The sequence below is a fragment of the Prunus persica genome, chromosome G1 (assembly GCF_000346465.2).
Source record: "Prunus persica cultivar Lovell chromosome G1, Prunus_persica_NCBIv2, whole genome shotgun sequence".
In the NCBI taxonomy this organism is placed as follows: Eukaryota; Viridiplantae; Streptophyta; class Magnoliopsida; order Rosales; family Rosaceae; genus Prunus; species Prunus persica.
Window position 1 is genome coordinate 24,144,892 of NC_034009.1, and position 17,287 is coordinate 24,162,178.

General features: G+C 36.2%; 1 protein-coding gene across 1 annotated transcript; it reads left to right on the forward strand.

Annotated features, from left to right (window-relative positions):
* LOC18788919 (F-box/kelch-repeat protein At1g67480) lies at positions 13,542-16,785 on the forward strand. The gene is made up of 4 exons (XM_007223030.2): positions 13,542-13,821; positions 14,778-14,850; positions 14,960-15,799; positions 15,912-16,785. Exons 3-4 carry the CDS (start codon positions 15,270-15,272, stop codon positions 16,537-16,539), a joined length of 1,158 nt encoding a protein of 385 aa, XP_007223092.1. The 5' UTR covers positions 13,542-13,821; positions 14,778-14,850; positions 14,960-15,269; the 3' UTR covers positions 16,540-16,785.

Here is a 17,287-nt window from a genome sequence, read left to right on the forward strand (position 1 = left end):
ATACCTACATGTGTTAAAAGCCCAGACCAAAATTAAAAAAATTAAAATTAAAAGCAAACCTTACACACATGCTGCCCATCTAAGTGGTCCCGTATCTTTTCTCTCCTTCACTTTTGGCTATGAGACTTCTTTTTTTGGTAAATACCACGAGGTGTCCCCACACCCGAAGGGTGAGATTAATCCCCGTTCGGAGTTCGGCTTGTCCCTGGCCACAAAGTGCTTCCAATGGGTTTTGAACCCCTGCCATTGAGGCACTACATAGTTTGCCAGCTGAAGGTGGTAGCTTGTCAACCGCACCACACCTTGTGGTTGCTATAAGCCTTCTTGTTTCTCTCTCTTTGCTACCCTACAACATCAACTTGTTTCTCCCTTCTTCTTTTTTGGGTCAAATTCTTCCTCTATTGGCTACATCTTCTATTATCTTGGGTGGGCAACTTGGCAACAACATCTTTTCTTCTCCTTTTATTAACCAACATTATTCTCATTCTCTCATTTTCTATATATCTTTAATTATAATTCTAATTTAAAATTGAGTATTCTAGGGTTTAATTAGGGATGAATTATAATTTTGGGATTTTGTTAAAATTAATTAGGACTTTTGATTAGGGATGAATTAGTCTAGCGCTTTGATTTGGAATTTTGTTAAAACTGAGTATTCTATGGTTTAATTGGGGATGAATTGTAATTTTTAGTTTGGTATTGTTGAGATGCTATTATGAAATTTGTTTGATTAAAAAAATTTCTACATCTCATAAGCTATCTTTTATTATGTCGGATCACAATCGGAATCCCAAGAGAACAAAGAATTTGTTGTCCTTTTTTAAGAAAAAGAATGATGGGTCATAATCTAGTACATTGCCTTCTAGCATTTCTTTATCTACTCCAATATGTGATAAGCAAAATCTTCCCGAGTATCCCATTGTTGAGCCTCCAGTTGAAAGAGTTGAATCTCAAAGAGTCAATAATGATCATGATTTTAATATCAATTATCTTGAGCATGATCCAGGATTACGTAATCTAATGTGCAATTATCTGGTGAATGAACAAGATAATGTGCGAAGTGCATATATTCTTTTAGGACCATATCAACCCGAGTTAGAAGATTATCCAAGCCACTTAGAAAGACCAGACTTTCATCGATTTAATAAAAAGTGGTTTGGCCAATTCACTTGGCTTGAGTATTCAGTTGCTAAGAATAATGTATTTTATTTTTCTTGCTTTCTTTTTAACATGAATCAGTCACACCCAACCTTTATTGTTGATGGGTATAAAAAATGGAAGAGAATTGGTGGGAATCAATGTGCATTTCAACATCATGTAGGCAAGTTAAATTCACTACATCATCTTGCTATGCAAAAATGGATTAATTTAAAAAAAAAAAGCCCATCTCTTCATATTGAAAAAGATAAGCAATCAAAGCAACAAGTGATGAACAATTGGTTGCGACTTACGACCACACTAGAGGGTATTAGGTATCTAGCAAATCAAGCAATGGCTTTTCGAGGCCACGATGAATCCGTGGACTCATCTAATCAGGGCAATTTCATTGAAATAGTAGAGTCCTCTACAAGAATAAATCTAGAAGTTGAGAAAGTTGTCATAGATAAGCCTTATTTCAATCCATGCTTTCACCCATGTTTACTAATGTTGAGGCCCAAAAAAGTCTTGTAAGCCCAAAGATATTTAAAGCCCAATATAACATATAATGTTGGTCATGCATTAATCCAAGCTGTATTTTAGAAATTAATTTATTAAATAAATATAGAAATAGTGTGCATGTCATGCCAAGCCAATAGTACATTTTTTCTATGCCAATCACCTAGCAAGCTCACATGAACCTAAGTCATGTGGTTTACGGGCTTGCAAGAGGAATTGTGGTGTGTAAGGTTACGGAGGTCCACAAGGCCCACGGAAGCTCTTGGATAATAGAGACTTTGGGCTAGCTACTTGGGATCACCAAAGTCCAAGCCCATTGCTTGGAGTTCTCCAATGTGGGTGAGCAAATGAGATATTCTTCAAGTACTTCCTTTTACCCATAGGAAATAGTCATTTTTCAATCCCTAGCTTTACCTACTGAAAAATTTTTTTTTGTCCCAATGCTCCTTATTACCCGCTGGAAACAAGCCAATTCCAACACATCCTTTTACCTAGTGGAAATAGTCATTTTTCAATGCTTAGCTTTACCTGCTGGAAATAAGAATGTCCTAATGCTCCCTTTTATCCGTTGGAAATAGACTAGCTCTAACACTTCCTTTTACCTATTGGAAACCAAAAAGAGCCTTCACCTTCTATAAATTAGGAGGCATTGCCTATACAAAACCAACCCCTTTTGGTGGCTATAAGGCTCTTAGCAACTATGAGAACTCACCTTTCTTCAGCTGCTGCAAGCATTCCAGCAGCCATCACAGATATTCCTGAGCATCAACCTCCATCCTTTGGCTGCTGCAAGCATTCTAGCAGCCATTCCAGCCATCCTCAGCTATCACAACTATTTTTTCTACTTTCTTAGCCTTGAAATCCTCCATCTTCCCTATAAATCCTCATCAAGCATAACTTCAAGCTTTTCTTTCCTCCTCATACCCTTCCAAACTATAAACACCATAGCCTTCAAGACTCAAGCTTTTCCTTGCATCCTCCCACATCTAGAACTCATAAATCTCTCTCGAATCATAGTCACAAACACCATAGCCTTCAAAGTCTTAAGCTTTTCTTAAACACCATAACCTCATTCATTTGACTGCTATAAGCATCCCAACAACCATCACAGCCAAACTATCAAACCACCATAGCCATAGCTTCAAATAATAAATTCTCAACACCCAAACTCAAGTATATCAAACACCACGCCAAGCACAAGCATTCTCATTTGCTAAACTTGTGGGTCGCTCCAAGCTCTTATGCCAATCTCATATCAACACCAGCAAGTCATCTTCAACCATCTAGAGCACGACCAAGCAATCGTCAAGCTGTTGAAAATCTACTCAAGCCACCCATCCTTTATCTCTCTCTCTCTCTCTCTCTCACACACACACACACACACACACACACATACACAAAAAGCTCCATCCAAAATATGAAACACCCATCCTCTCAAGCTAAGTTGAAACCATAGTCGTTACTCTTTTGGGAAGTAAACGCCGACATCGCAAACTCTTCTTCTAGCTGCTGAAAATACCCAAAATCTCAAGCCTTAATCTTTTCTTTATACTCATTTTCTCTTAGCTTCCATGCCATAAGCCTCTCATGCCAAGCCTAATAGTATCTTAATTCATCAAAGCAAATTCTCATGCCAAGCGGACAAAATAAGCAACCGTTGGAAGAAGAACAAAGTACTCCTCTGGGACTTGCTTCTCCATCGGGATCCTTTGGGCATAGTTCTCGCCAACGTATTAAATATCGATATTTTCGCCGAAATATTGACGAAAATATTATTTTTTTGGACCGATTCGCACATAACCTTCCATTTATCGTCAATATATCGATAATTTCGTCGATATTTTCGAGGATATTTCGGCTGCGATATTTTCATTCAATACCCTGCTTCAAATGGTCAATATATCGCGATATTATCGATAATATCGCGATATGAACTTTCAAAAATTAAACATGTAAACTCACTCACACATCTGCGCACGCTGGGGCTCGAACCCAGCCCCCTTCCGAAAAACTGCAGCCTCTTAACCACTACACTGGTCATCAGTTTGTGATTACAATCTATGTAATCTAACATATATAATACACTACTTGCGAGCTGGTTTTCAAGTTTCAACTTTTCAACTACTCACGACGTTTCAACTTACTCATTCACTCCACCATTCAACCACACACCTAACTAATTAGTTGTAGTCATATTTCTATACATATAGTTAGGTTACCATGCCGTCTCTTGTTTCTCAACATCTCTCCAAAACAAAACATAATGCTTATATTTTTCTCAACATCTATCAACCTCAATTTCCCCACAAGTTCATAGTAAGTTATTCTCATTCATTATTGTTATTTAATTTGCATGTTTATTATTATCTATTCCAAATTTAAGGGTGGTATTATATTTTAAATTGTGTCAATTACTTACTTAGTCAATGACATGTGGTTTTTAATTTTTCTATTCTTTATTTGGTCACTTACATGTGTATTTATTGTCTCTAAATTCATTATTAAAGACTTGATATGCTTCCATCACATTTTGTTACACTTGTTTCATTATTGTTTTCTTGTTGGTTCATGCATATTCTATTTGGCCTTTACACAAAGAGTTTCATATTTAAGGTAAGTTTACAAACTTATATATATGTTATTGTAATTTATACAAGAACAAAAAATTTGTATGAACTGGTGCATGTGATATGAGAACCAAATAATACTTGCATGTTAATTCGTTGAAGTAATTAAGTAATGTTGTATCATTATTCTCTAGGATAATTTTAATATGTTTAATGTTATTTATTATTTTATTACTGAATTGGATTATTATTCATTATTAGGTTTTATTATTCAATATTATTTTCGTAATTACTTAAATTCCTACAATCATTTTCCTTGCTTCCTATTTAATTCTTTCGTAGAATAACTTTATTATTTAGGTTCTCTTATATAACCGTCACTATTATATTTTTTGGCCAAAAATAATTACATAATTTCTATGACAAATAAATATAGGTACGTTTAAGATGTCTAGTGGAGTTGTTAAACGTGATCCAGCTTGGGAACATGGAGACCCAATAGACGGAAACAAAAATGGCTCAATTTGCAAATATTGTGGTCGGGTAATGAAGAGTGGTGGAGTGACACGACTTAAGTATCATCTTAGTGGATTAGATCCAGGAAATAATGTCCAACGATGTGCGATAGTGTTCCCCCAGAAGTGAAGGCATTCATCACCACATTGTTAAAAAATAAACAACACCAGAAGGAAAAGAAAACACATGGAATGGAAAATATTCGAGCTGGACTACGAGGAGAAGTCATTGGCCAAGCAGTTGACAGTGATGATGATGACGATGAGGATGAATATGATGATGACATGGGACCTGAAGAGCGACGCAATTTTAAACAAGCATTACGTGCCTCCAAACAGTCAGCATGGGAAAGAGAACACCTCCACAAACTTCCTAATAGAGCACAAGTTTCCGGGACAAGTGGTGGTGCACAGATGAGACGGGGAGCAAGTGTTAGGGAATCACAACCAACACCACCAATGGCCCCAAGTTTATATAAATCATCCAAAGCACGCCAAAAGAGTGTTTGGAGTTATTTCGCTGGAGGTAATGTGAAGGAGGGAATGGGGTGTCTAATTAGCAAGTTCTTTATCTATGACAATGTCCCTGCTGAGAAGGCATCATCACATCATTTCAAAAATATGGTATTGGGATGTCAACAGGCCAGTGTTGGAGTACAACCTCCTACTCCCTATGAGGTAAGAAACAAATATTTGGAAATGGAGTATAAAGACATTAGCGAGTATGTCAACAAGTTGAGGTCAAAGTGGGAAACTAATGGTTGCACAATCATGTGTGACGGATGGACTGGCCCGACCAGATTGTCTATCATAAACTTCATGGTATACTCTAAGGGAAAGACAATTTTTTTGAAGTCTGTTGATGCTTCAGACCATATAAAGAACTACAAGTATATTTACAAACTATTGAGGGATGTGATCATGGAGGTGGGAGAGCATAATGTTGTCCAAGTCATGACCGACAACGGTTCTGCATTTGTCAAAGCCGGAAAAAAGTTAATGAAGCATCATAATGTATTTTGGACATCATGTGCAGCACATTGTATTGATCTCATGTTTGAGGCAATGGGGAAGAGAGAGAATATTTCCAATGTCATAAAAAGAGCTAGAACGATCACAAATTATATTTACAATCACGGTTGGTTGTTGGCAAAGATGCGTGAATTTTGCAAAGGAGAAATTATTCGTCCAGCTACCACTCGATTCGCCACAAACTATATTGCATTAGACAGCCTACTTAAAAAGAAATCAGGGTTAAAGCAACTATTCACTAGCGAAGATTGGGCCAACCACAATTTCAGCCGCTCAAATGCAGGTCGTATGGTGGAAAGTATAGTGCTTGATCATTCTTTTTGGACTCAATCAGAACATGTGTGCCAAGTGTTTGAACCTCTTTACAAAGTTTTACGGATCGTTGACACAGAGGTGTATCCTACTATAGGGGCAATATATGAGTTAATGCGTGTAGTGAAGGAGGAATTGGAAAAAAAACATGGTGCAAGGTGGGTCATAAAGATAATTGATGACCGATGGTATAAAACATTATATCACGATTTGCATGCAGCAGGTATAAATTATGTCATAATTTGCAATTCATTTCTTTAGTTGAATAAGTATTATTTTTCTTATTATAGTATATGTTTCTTTGACCAGCATATTATTTGAATCCTCGATACCAATACAGACCCGGTGTTGGAGACGATGGTACCCTTATACGTGCTGTACACAAAGTATATTCTAAATTAGACCCTGCATCACCAGTAGTTGGCCAATTTGAAAATGAGGTACACAATTACTTAAATTATAATAATTACATTGTTGGATTACACTAACACGATTTATTGAATTCAGCTAACATGGTTTAAAGATGCAAGAAGAACTTTTGGAGAACCAACATCAGTTGCTGCTCGAACAAAAATGTCTCCTAGTGAGTGTAAACATATTTCACTATCAGTTTATAATAGAATTTGTTGGAGTTATTAGACTTATCAACATTATTTTTCATTACAGCTGAATGGTGGATCATGTATGGGACTGATGCACCAACTGTGAGAAAGTTAGCAATCAAAGTATTATCACAAACAACTTCCTCGTCTGCTTGTGAAAGAAATTGGAATACATTTGCACTCATTCACACAAAGCAAAGAAATAAGTTGGCTCATAGTAGGTTGGAAAAATTAGTTTATTGCTACTACAACATGAAGCTTCAAATTCGAGATAAGGAAGCAGAAATAGATCATGTCGACCGTGGTGACCCACTAGATGTGTTTGATATTGCTGCTGAAGATGATGATACAGAAGGTAACCAACTTTATCAATGGATAAGACCTCTTCATTTAGATGATGATGAAGGCAACCCAGCTCCAAGAGTTGCTGAAGAAGCACGTAATGAAGGGATAAATGTAGAAAGAGTATTAGAGGAGGAGGTGGGATCTAGCAGCGCTGACTCTTTGGAAGAACTTTTGCGCCCAATACCAAGAAATAAAGGAATTCCTCCTTCTTCCAATCCTACTCAACCACAAGATCCTGCCGATACTAATGATAGCTCTAGTACAATATCAGGAGACTCGCCTACCACTGGAGGTGGGAATGATGAAGGATATAATGGAGCTGGAGGTAGTGGTGGATATGGAAACTATGTTGGACCGTCTCCCGAATTTATGAGCCCCTTCACTGGTGAGGCAAACTTCACGCATGCAACACAAGATGAGGACCATGGGAGTAGGCGGGCAGGACCAGGAATTGGTGCCATAGGGAAGGACTATACTCGTAGGGAAAGAGGCAAGGCGATTTTGTCAAGTCAAGAAGATGATTCGTTATCTATAACTTCAGACTCTGTTGGAGTGGGAAGTAGTAACTATGATTATACTCATAACCAACCATTTCCCTACCCTTCATATCCCATTCCTCTTGGGAAGGAATCGAGCAGCTCATGGAAAGAATCTGAGACTCAATCTTCAAATGATTTTGCTCATGGACAACGTCAACCAATCTCGGATCCATATGGGTGGCATGTTAACAATTACATGCAAAATTATTTTGGGGATTTATCATTCGATGACTACTCTTCACAATACACTTACTCTACACATAGAGATGATGAAGATAGTGAAAGTTTTGAACCTCATAGGAACTCTATGTGGTACTAAGTCATTTATGTATCATACCATGCAATGTATAAAATGTAAAATATTGTAGTAAATTTTTATATATAAATGATTGTGGTGTGTTTAATCTTCTTTCATTAATTACTACATATTTTCTACACTCACAGTGTTTGTCAGCTTGCTATATAATCAACTTAAATTAGTTAAATCCATCATGCAATGCATTTCCTTCCAATTTTTTGTGATAAACTAATAGATAATTGACTAAATAAGCATCCTCCAAAGTTTCAATAAAAATTTCCAAGTTTTTCTTACAATTTCCGTAGTTTTTATTCAATTTTTATCGATATCGATAATATCCCGATATTTCCATCGAAATTTCCGTGTTTTTGGACTATCGATATTTCTGATATCACCGATATTTTAGACCTTGGTTCTCGCTAACTCAGAAAAAGAGGCAAGAAGGCTTGATTCACCACTCTATGGCGGTCCAAGAATCAACAAGCCCAGACGAGCCTTTCGACAGAAAAAGACCCCAACAACTAACATAGAGAAATAATAAAATACACGAGTCTCGCCTTAAAATCCGTGATTTGATACCTTTAAAAATTAGAATTTTTATCAACTAACTAAAGGTAGTCTATCCAAATCCAGTTCTTTATTTCTTCTAAGGTCCCTGATTTCATACTTCTTTCTTTTGGGGCTTTAATGAAGCAGTACTTTTGATTTCATACTTCAAATAAGTAAATATGTCATTAAGGTAAAAATATCAACAATTTGTTATAAAAAATATAATTTTCCTTTTCCGTAAAGCTAAATACAAAAACATTTATATTATAAATAACTTATAAACAAATTGGAAAGTTTTAAGGTACAATGAAATTTAAGAAAACAAAATAATAGGTAAGTAAAAGCAAAATAAATAATAAATAAGAATGTGAGTTCGGTACGGTGAAGCACATCAAAGACGTTGTCCTAAAGCTTTTGTAGCCTTCCTACGTGCAGGTACTGATGTTCTACAAGACTCTAAGATACGACTCCTTATACACAAACTCAAGATCTACTATGAGCACGTTCATAGACAGATATAGGTATCCAAGTCATAGAACCATTGCCAAAATAATAATATAAAGTAGAGAATATATATAAAAGTAGAAAAGGAGAGAATTAGTTTGTGGTGGTGATTGTGGTATGTGATATTCTGATGGTGTATTGTGGTTGTTTCAAATGTGAAGGAGGAATGACCTTTTATAGGCATCCAATAACATGTAACCTTCACCAACCAGAAAAGTTCACCAACTAGAAAATTAAGGCATTCAATATAGAAATAAAACTTGAATATTAAATATTTATAACCCCTACAATAAATAAAATAAAACAACCAAAATATTTTTTTTTTTTAAGGGTTAAATTTTTAAAACCTTTTTAAAATTCCAACACAATTATCCCAAAGCTTTGAACATGATAACTCGTGACTCAAGTTTATATAAGTCAACTACAAATTTGATTTTACTAAACAATCGAGGACGAAAAGTGATATTGACCAAAGTTTTAAATGGATCACATCTATAAGATATGTGATTTGTGACTAGCAAAATGAATATTAAGATTGTCATATCTTTCAGCGTGTGTGGTGTGGTATTCTTTTCTACTCTGGAGTTTTTCCCATGTAATTTTCTCCAAGAAGATTTTAATAAGGCCACACATAACATGCCCATTATTCCTACTATCTAATAGAATGAAATCTATCTATGCCAAAAAAAAAAGAAAAAAAAAAAAGATTATCATATTCTTCACCAATGGTGATTATCGTGTACTATATAATATGCTCTTGAGGCATCCGATACTATTGCGACACTCTCATTATGGCGATCTATTTTATGCAACCTATGAGGTGGAGAGTCAATGGTATTATTTTATCCTGTATAGGAATGACAACACAATCTGATTTCAGACAGTATGTGAGAGAGAGAGAGAGAGAGAGAGAGAGAGAGAGAGTATGATTTCAAGATAAACATGAAATTCCATGGTTATCATTGAACCATTAAGCAAGACTAATTCAAATCGTCCGCTTAAATAACACCACATTTATGTATATAAGATGCATGCATGCAGGTTTCGTATCTCTTAAGCAGTCTGAAAGGTCAGATTAGCAAAAGTTCGGCTTTAAATTGTGGAAACCCGAGTGATGCCTCCCCTCTTTGTCAACAGGCTAGGACTAGCTAAGAGCAATTAGGTGGGCTCTTAGAAATTCTTAGACTTTTTTTCTTTTTCAAAAGTGGAAATATAATCATTTATCATGCCACAAATCTTTGACAAATGATGTGAAATGTATCTAAAATGTTATCGGTTGATTTGATGACACTAGGCGTCGGTTGCTACTTTGAATAACATAACAAAACCTTTCTTTGATTTATTCCCAAACTGGATTTTCAACCCAAGGAGAGAGTAGATGTTTGGTACAGAGACATTTTCGATTACTTGTCTCAATTTAAACATAAGTTGCCACTTTTAAATATAAAGCAAATAATGTGGTTGTCCTCTTAAAAAAAAAGCTAATTAAGTAAACCCATTGGACTGATTGTTTAGACCTCCCAAAAAACTACAAACTCTTAAAGCCGTTGCAAGCAAGGATAATGCCCGTTAAGTCAAAATCATCGAAATAATATTATTTTACTATTTCTAACCAATCACGCACCATTATGTAAAAAATTATCATTCACACATAACAGAACGTGATTAATTAAACATATCAAAACATTGCTATGGCCATTACACAAGTTTTTCTCCAAATATCCATAGCATAGCGTAGCAGCATTTATAGCCACCAAAAATAACGTATTGACATGTTGAGATTCTCCACTAAGCAAAAGCACAAACCGACAAAAGCGTGCCACTCTTTCTTAACGAGCAGCTGTGGCAAGCGAACACCAGCCTTTGAGACGCAATAGCTAGCCTGCATATTGATATTATATTTGTACTAGATTAGATTTGTAGTTTTGGGCGGCAGGATTGTTATTATGGTAGATAAATGCTATGATATATTGAAGACTTGTGGTATTAGGTGACCCACGCTTCTTTTCTATCTCAATTGATTCTTTGAACTTGGAAGGTTCCCATGACTGGGTTTCTTTGTATCAATTTGTCAATTTGTCATGACTTTAAGTTATAAACTCTATTTGGTATAGGTAGTTCCATTTACCGACATAAAGATCACAATTTAATTTCGATGGCACCTATCGAATATATCATATTTTGATAATGATGGATCATAAACAAACAAAAGACGTAGGACGTTAAACATATTTGATGTATTATTCAAACAAGTCAAGAATTGAAATTAGAATTTTTCACTGGTAACCATAAGAAAGCAAAAATACTTCTTCTTTTAAGGTTTGATGCGGAATAAACTTATGAAGGTTAGCTTGACCAATATTTTATAAACAAACAATTAGGAAAATATTTAATTGCCCATAAAATGCAAACACTTTGTAGATGGGTGGTTGAGGAGAGGATTTTGATTTATTTCCACAAAGTTCGACCTGTGATGTTCAACAAGTTTTGCCGAGTCTCAAGCCACGTGGACTCGCAAGTCCGGTAGTTAAATAGCTCAAGTGGAATGGCAATGTGAATGCATGATTATATAATAAATTACAGTTTATGCGTGATTTTGTAGACACAAAACAAAACATTATATTATAAAAATAAAATTTGATAATGCGAGACAGTCAGAGAATGTGACGCTAATGCCAGGCAATGGCTCATGATCCATCAATCGATTCCATACGTCCGCTTCAACGTGGGCCTCCTAATCCAACCAATGGCCTATTCGCCGTCAACTTCGACCCAGACTTCACAGTCCAAAGACTTGACCCTCTCAAATATCCCACGACAGCAATAGACAGCGACCTTACGTCAATGCCCAGCAAAATGCCGCAAATCCAAACAGAAATTACGTCAATACCCAACAACAGATGGTTTCATACGCACAACAAATATGCTGTTGTAGAGGTTGGAACGTTGAGATTATTATTAATCGTCTGTATCATAAAATGACGCGGTTTCATAGGCGCTACAAATATGCTATAGAGGTTTGAAAACTTTGAATGCTGAAATTATTAATTTGTAAGTTAATGTTATTTTTTACTAAATTAACTTATTGACACATATGTAATTAAGTAAATGCGAAATTATGAGATAAAATTGAATGAGTTAATAGTAGATGTCAATTTTCATTTCATCCCCTATTTCTGAAATTGAATGACCCAGGATGATGGGATTTTAGTTAAAGTATTATTAACCTACCAGGTGGCAGATTTTGAGAGAGTGTGATAGATTTATGTTGAAATTGACTGTTTTAATAGAGAATACCACACATATGTTTCTGTGGCTCTTGAGAGCTGAGAGTTGATGCCCTCAAACACTGGGAATCTGTTCTTATCCATTTCAAGCTAGATGCTCAAAACCAAGTATCTCTAGTTCTAGTTCTTATCAGATTCATGTGTTTGGAATATGACTAGCGTTGCAACAGCTGCCATGTATTTCAGATTCCCTAGAGTTTTCAACCCATCAATTTTGGAGAAACTCATGTCGTTTTTGAAAGAAAAATATTTATATTTTTTGGGGTTCGGATATATATGATTTTCAAACGGGCTCTAATAATATTATTTCACATACGCATGTGCTTGTAATTGAAGGTGAAGGAATGATATCCAAAATTTGATTTCTAAAAGAACAGGACCAGTTTCACCAAACAGACAACGGTATATTAAGACGGTAACCTTTTAAATTACCAGTAGTGCTGTTCTTGACTCACCGGCCAATGAAAATATCCGTCAACTTGCTTAAATTCAACACGTTGAAGTACATGAACTTGATGAATTATCAACATTTTTCCCACTTTTAATATGACACAGGGTTCACATGTGATGAGATATGACAGTTTTTGAATGATATGATGATATAATGTGGTCATATTATGTGTCGTGCATGCATGTTAGAAAGATATTATATTTGAATTTGATAAAATTAGCTCAATAATGGATTTGAGTTGATTTAATTTGGAACACCTTTTAATTTTAGGAAAATTCTGTTATATTATTTATTTATTGGCCAGTGAATCCAAAACCAGTTGATCCTCTTAAACTTTGCACACATCCAAAATGTCATCAATTGGTGGGCGCCCTATAGCCTAGAAGATAACCATTTTAATATATAAAAATGGCTAATTCCCATTATGTCCCAACTGTACTATCCTCTGCAAAAAAAATTCACCTAAAAGAAAACAAAACAAGAAATATACAGAAAAATTAATTTATGTCCAATTTTACTGGCTTCTTTATTTGTAAGAAAATATTCATTCTTTCTGCAAATTATAATTTGACACATATGCAACATTAATTCATCAAAAATATAAATGTAAAAATTTCTACACACATGTTATATTGCTATTAGCATAAATATAGGAACTCTTACTTACCTATTAAGAGGGGAAGTATTACTATTATCCGTTTATAAACTCGTTCATCACTTATCTGACATTCGGAGCAATGGAAGAAGCCCGAGTGCTCCGCAGCCTGAGATCGTCCACACAGAAATCACAGTCCGAGTATATACATATTAGAAATATCCCATTATCTATTCCCGACAATCAAATAAAAAATAAATAAAAAAGATAACACGAGAAATAAAAAACATATTATTTTACCCTTTATTTCGGGAACACAACCAAGGTCGTCTCTTTACCTTACCAGTTGTGAGGGAAATCTCATTCTGAGTGGTCGGGGCTTGTTGTCAGTTTTATCCTTCCCTTCCTACTTTTTCCTCCTCCCTTGCATTTCGGGTCCTATAAATCCTCATCTTCCTTTCCCACAACTACCTCACCCTCCCTAATTCCCATTACCCTATTTTTATCCACCTATAAAATTCTCACTCCAAATTCTAACACACCTTTGTGAATAATCTCCTCTTTTTCAGGTAATCTCCATTGTCATCTCTGTTAATCTCAGATTTGGTATGCTTTGCTTTTCTAATTTATAGGCTTTTCTTTCACATGAGATCCTCAACATGTCCTGATCAGGTTCAGCTTCCATTTTCTTTTTTCCTTCTGTTTGTCATGTAATGAACAAGCTCATGAATTTATGCTTTTATTTATGCATGGATTATGCTTGTTTCACTATTAGCAGCTTAGCTTAGCTAACCCAAATGAACATAGATTTGATTCTGATTGGTTCAACATGTTGGTGATTTGTTTATTCAGATTTCATTCAGAATTTGTTGTTATAAGAGCTGTTTTAGCTGCCATGAGCTGAAATTCTTGCGTATGTGCTCACATTTCAAGTTCTCAATTGATGGTTTCTACTTTGACTGGATTAAAATTTTCCATTATGTCACCCCATGATAATTTAATTGTTATTAGATCTAGTTATCTGAGCTCCATTTTTGTTGTTTCTGGGGAAGGATATTAGATCTGGTCTAGCTACTACCCTTTTTTTCCTATTAAAAATAGAAAATTTAAGTTAAAGAAAAGAAATCAAAGTAGCTAAACAAAGTGGGTGGGTTTCTCCCTTGGCCCTTTCCCAAATAGTTGTGCTGCCGGACCGGTGGTTGATCTTTTCATCACTTGTATGATCGTATCAGCCTGTCATGTTTTTCTCTTTGTTTCTGTGGTGAATGGGTCATTTATAATATATCCTCTCAGAAGTTTAACCCTTTAAAGGTATAATCTTCTTATTTTTATTCTATAATGGTGTGCACAAATATGTAGGACACTTCCGCCTGAAAGTGGTGTTCAAATGGAATTTGAGTATGGTGTGTTTTATTGAATTTCGGTTGCTGCTATCTGGATCAACGCCTTATTTTTTTTGAAGTGCTAAAATTATGTTATGGTAATCTTTGAATTGAATTTTCGTCTGCATTTATGATTTGTTCAGGTGATTATCAACCTGTCCTGGATACATGGAAGTAACTGGGGGTTAAAACCTGCCAAGTTTATGGCCTTGACTGGTATGATTTCTTCAACCTATCTTACTCCACGACTACAGATGAAACGTTTATTACTTCTTGTTCCTATTCTTGAAAGGAGGCGGCACTAATTTTGCACTGCAATATGCAGATACTTGGGCAATGCGTGGGGGAAGATATAAATTAGGGAGCAACTACTCTGGGAGCAGAACTTTTGTTATGGAATTTGAATCCGACTGGACAAAACACAGGAAATTGCCAGCATATACTGCTCATGTGATGCGTTCTGCAACATCCTTTATGCCTTGGTCTTGTAAAATCCCTATAGGTGACGGATATCACGAATTCCTTTAAACAAATGTCTGCTATCATAAAGTATACACATTTTTGGGTGATACCTAACTTGTCATACCAAGATAACCTGCATCTCTTTTGACGTGCATAGTTTCTCAATCTAAAGAATGCCGGGTTTTGTGAGTGAAAATAAGAGATTCAAAGAACCAAACATGTGTTTATCCAATTTGGTCATGCAAGATACACCAATTCGTTCAAAAAGCTATCGTAGTTTGACTCCTCTAGCCGTAGATGATTTTGACATCCCCATTCTACCGGGACTGCCAGATGACATAGCAAAACATTGCCTTGCTCTTGTTCCTCGTTCCAACTTCCCTGTTATGAGTGGTGTGTGTAAGAAATGGAGGCATTTTATTCAAAGCAAAGAACTTATCACTGTGCGACAACTAGCTGGGGTTCTTGAGGAGTGGCTCTATGTGTTAACAACAGATACTCAAGGAAATCCAAGCCACTGGGAGGTTTTAGATTGCCTCGGATGCAAGCACCATATTCTTCCTTCAATGCCTGGTCCAATGAGATCTGGGTTTGGGGTGGTAGTTCTCAGTGGAAAGCTTCTTGTCATTGGTGGATATTCTGTGACCAGCGGGACCAGTGTTGCATCAGAAGATGTTTACCAATATGATTCTTGCCTCAACAGGTATTTTTCTCTGTGATTTGCTCATTCAGCTTAAGCTCATAATAATCCAATCTTTTCTTAATCACCTTTCTGCCATTTTTGTTTTTGTTGACATATATGATTTTAATTGTAGGTGGGGAAAGTTAGCAAGCCTGAATGTGGCTCGACATGACTTTGCTTGTGCAGAAGTGGGTGGAATGATCTACGCAGTTGGAGGATTTGGTATAGATGGGAGCAGTCTCTCTAGTGCCGAGGTGTACAATCCTGACACTGATACTTGGACCCTGATTGAGAGTCTTCGCCGCCCACGATATGGTTGCTTTGCCTGTGGATTTGAAGGAAGGCTGTATGTTATGGGCGGAAGGTCAAGCTTCACTATTGGAAATTCAAAGTTTGTTGATGTCTATGACCCCGAGAAGCACACTTGGTGTGAGATGAAGAATGGTTGTGTCATGGTCACTGCTCATGCTGTGCTGGAAAAGAAGCTATTCTGTTTGGAGTGGAAGAACCAGCGGAAGCTTTCAATTTACAATCCAGAGGACAATTCATGGGAGATGGTACAGATCCCATTGACTGGAAGCACAAGTATAAAGTTCCGGTTTGGGATACTAGGTGAGAAACTTCTGCTATTTTCACTTGAGGAGGAACCTGGTTACCGTACTTTGTTGTATGATCCAAATGCAACCCCAGGATCAGAGTGGCAGACTTCTGAGGTAAAGCCGTCTGGTCCATGCTTCTGCTGTGTTACGATCAAGGTGTGAAACGTGTGCCCGAAAGTTAGAGAACCTTTGTAAGAGACTAGAAAAAAAAGTTGGTGAACTTCTTGCATTGATTGGATTAGGATTTTAAATAATTACTGATAATTGTGCTTGTTCTGTTTGCCTGGATTAGGACTAGCAATAACAATTAGTGTTCGTTCAGAACTTCTTGCATTGCCTAAAAGTCAGTCAAGTCTGGTTTGGGACTGCTCTCTTTTATCAATTAACTTCCTTGCATTTGTTTATGTTCGTCTGGGATTTATCTTCTTTGCACGTATACGGTGCCTGCCTGCTTCCAGTTTGCTACAATATGTGGTTGCATAAAAATTCTTATTCATCATAAATCAATAAGTTATTATTATTATTTTTCGATTAAAGGCCAAAGGCAATGACTTTATTCATCAATAGAATGTAAAGAATGAAAATCATCCTGAAGGTAAGAGTGAAGCCAGCTAGGCCCCTCTTCCATCCAGTAACATATCTCATTACAAGATAAAGCAAATTTGGCTAATTGGTGAGTCACAAAATTGCATGTACGAGGTTGGTGTTGTAAGGATACAAATACGTAACGACGGAGTAACTCTTTCAGTTCCTCTATCAACTCTTCTTCCATGCTCGTGTCAAATTCAGTTCAGTTTATGAACGCATTACAAATTATTAGCAGGCGTGATTCCATTTGAATTTGTCCTAAAATTGTTTGGAATCTTTGCGACATCAAAACTCGATGCTTCAAACCATTGATATAACTTGT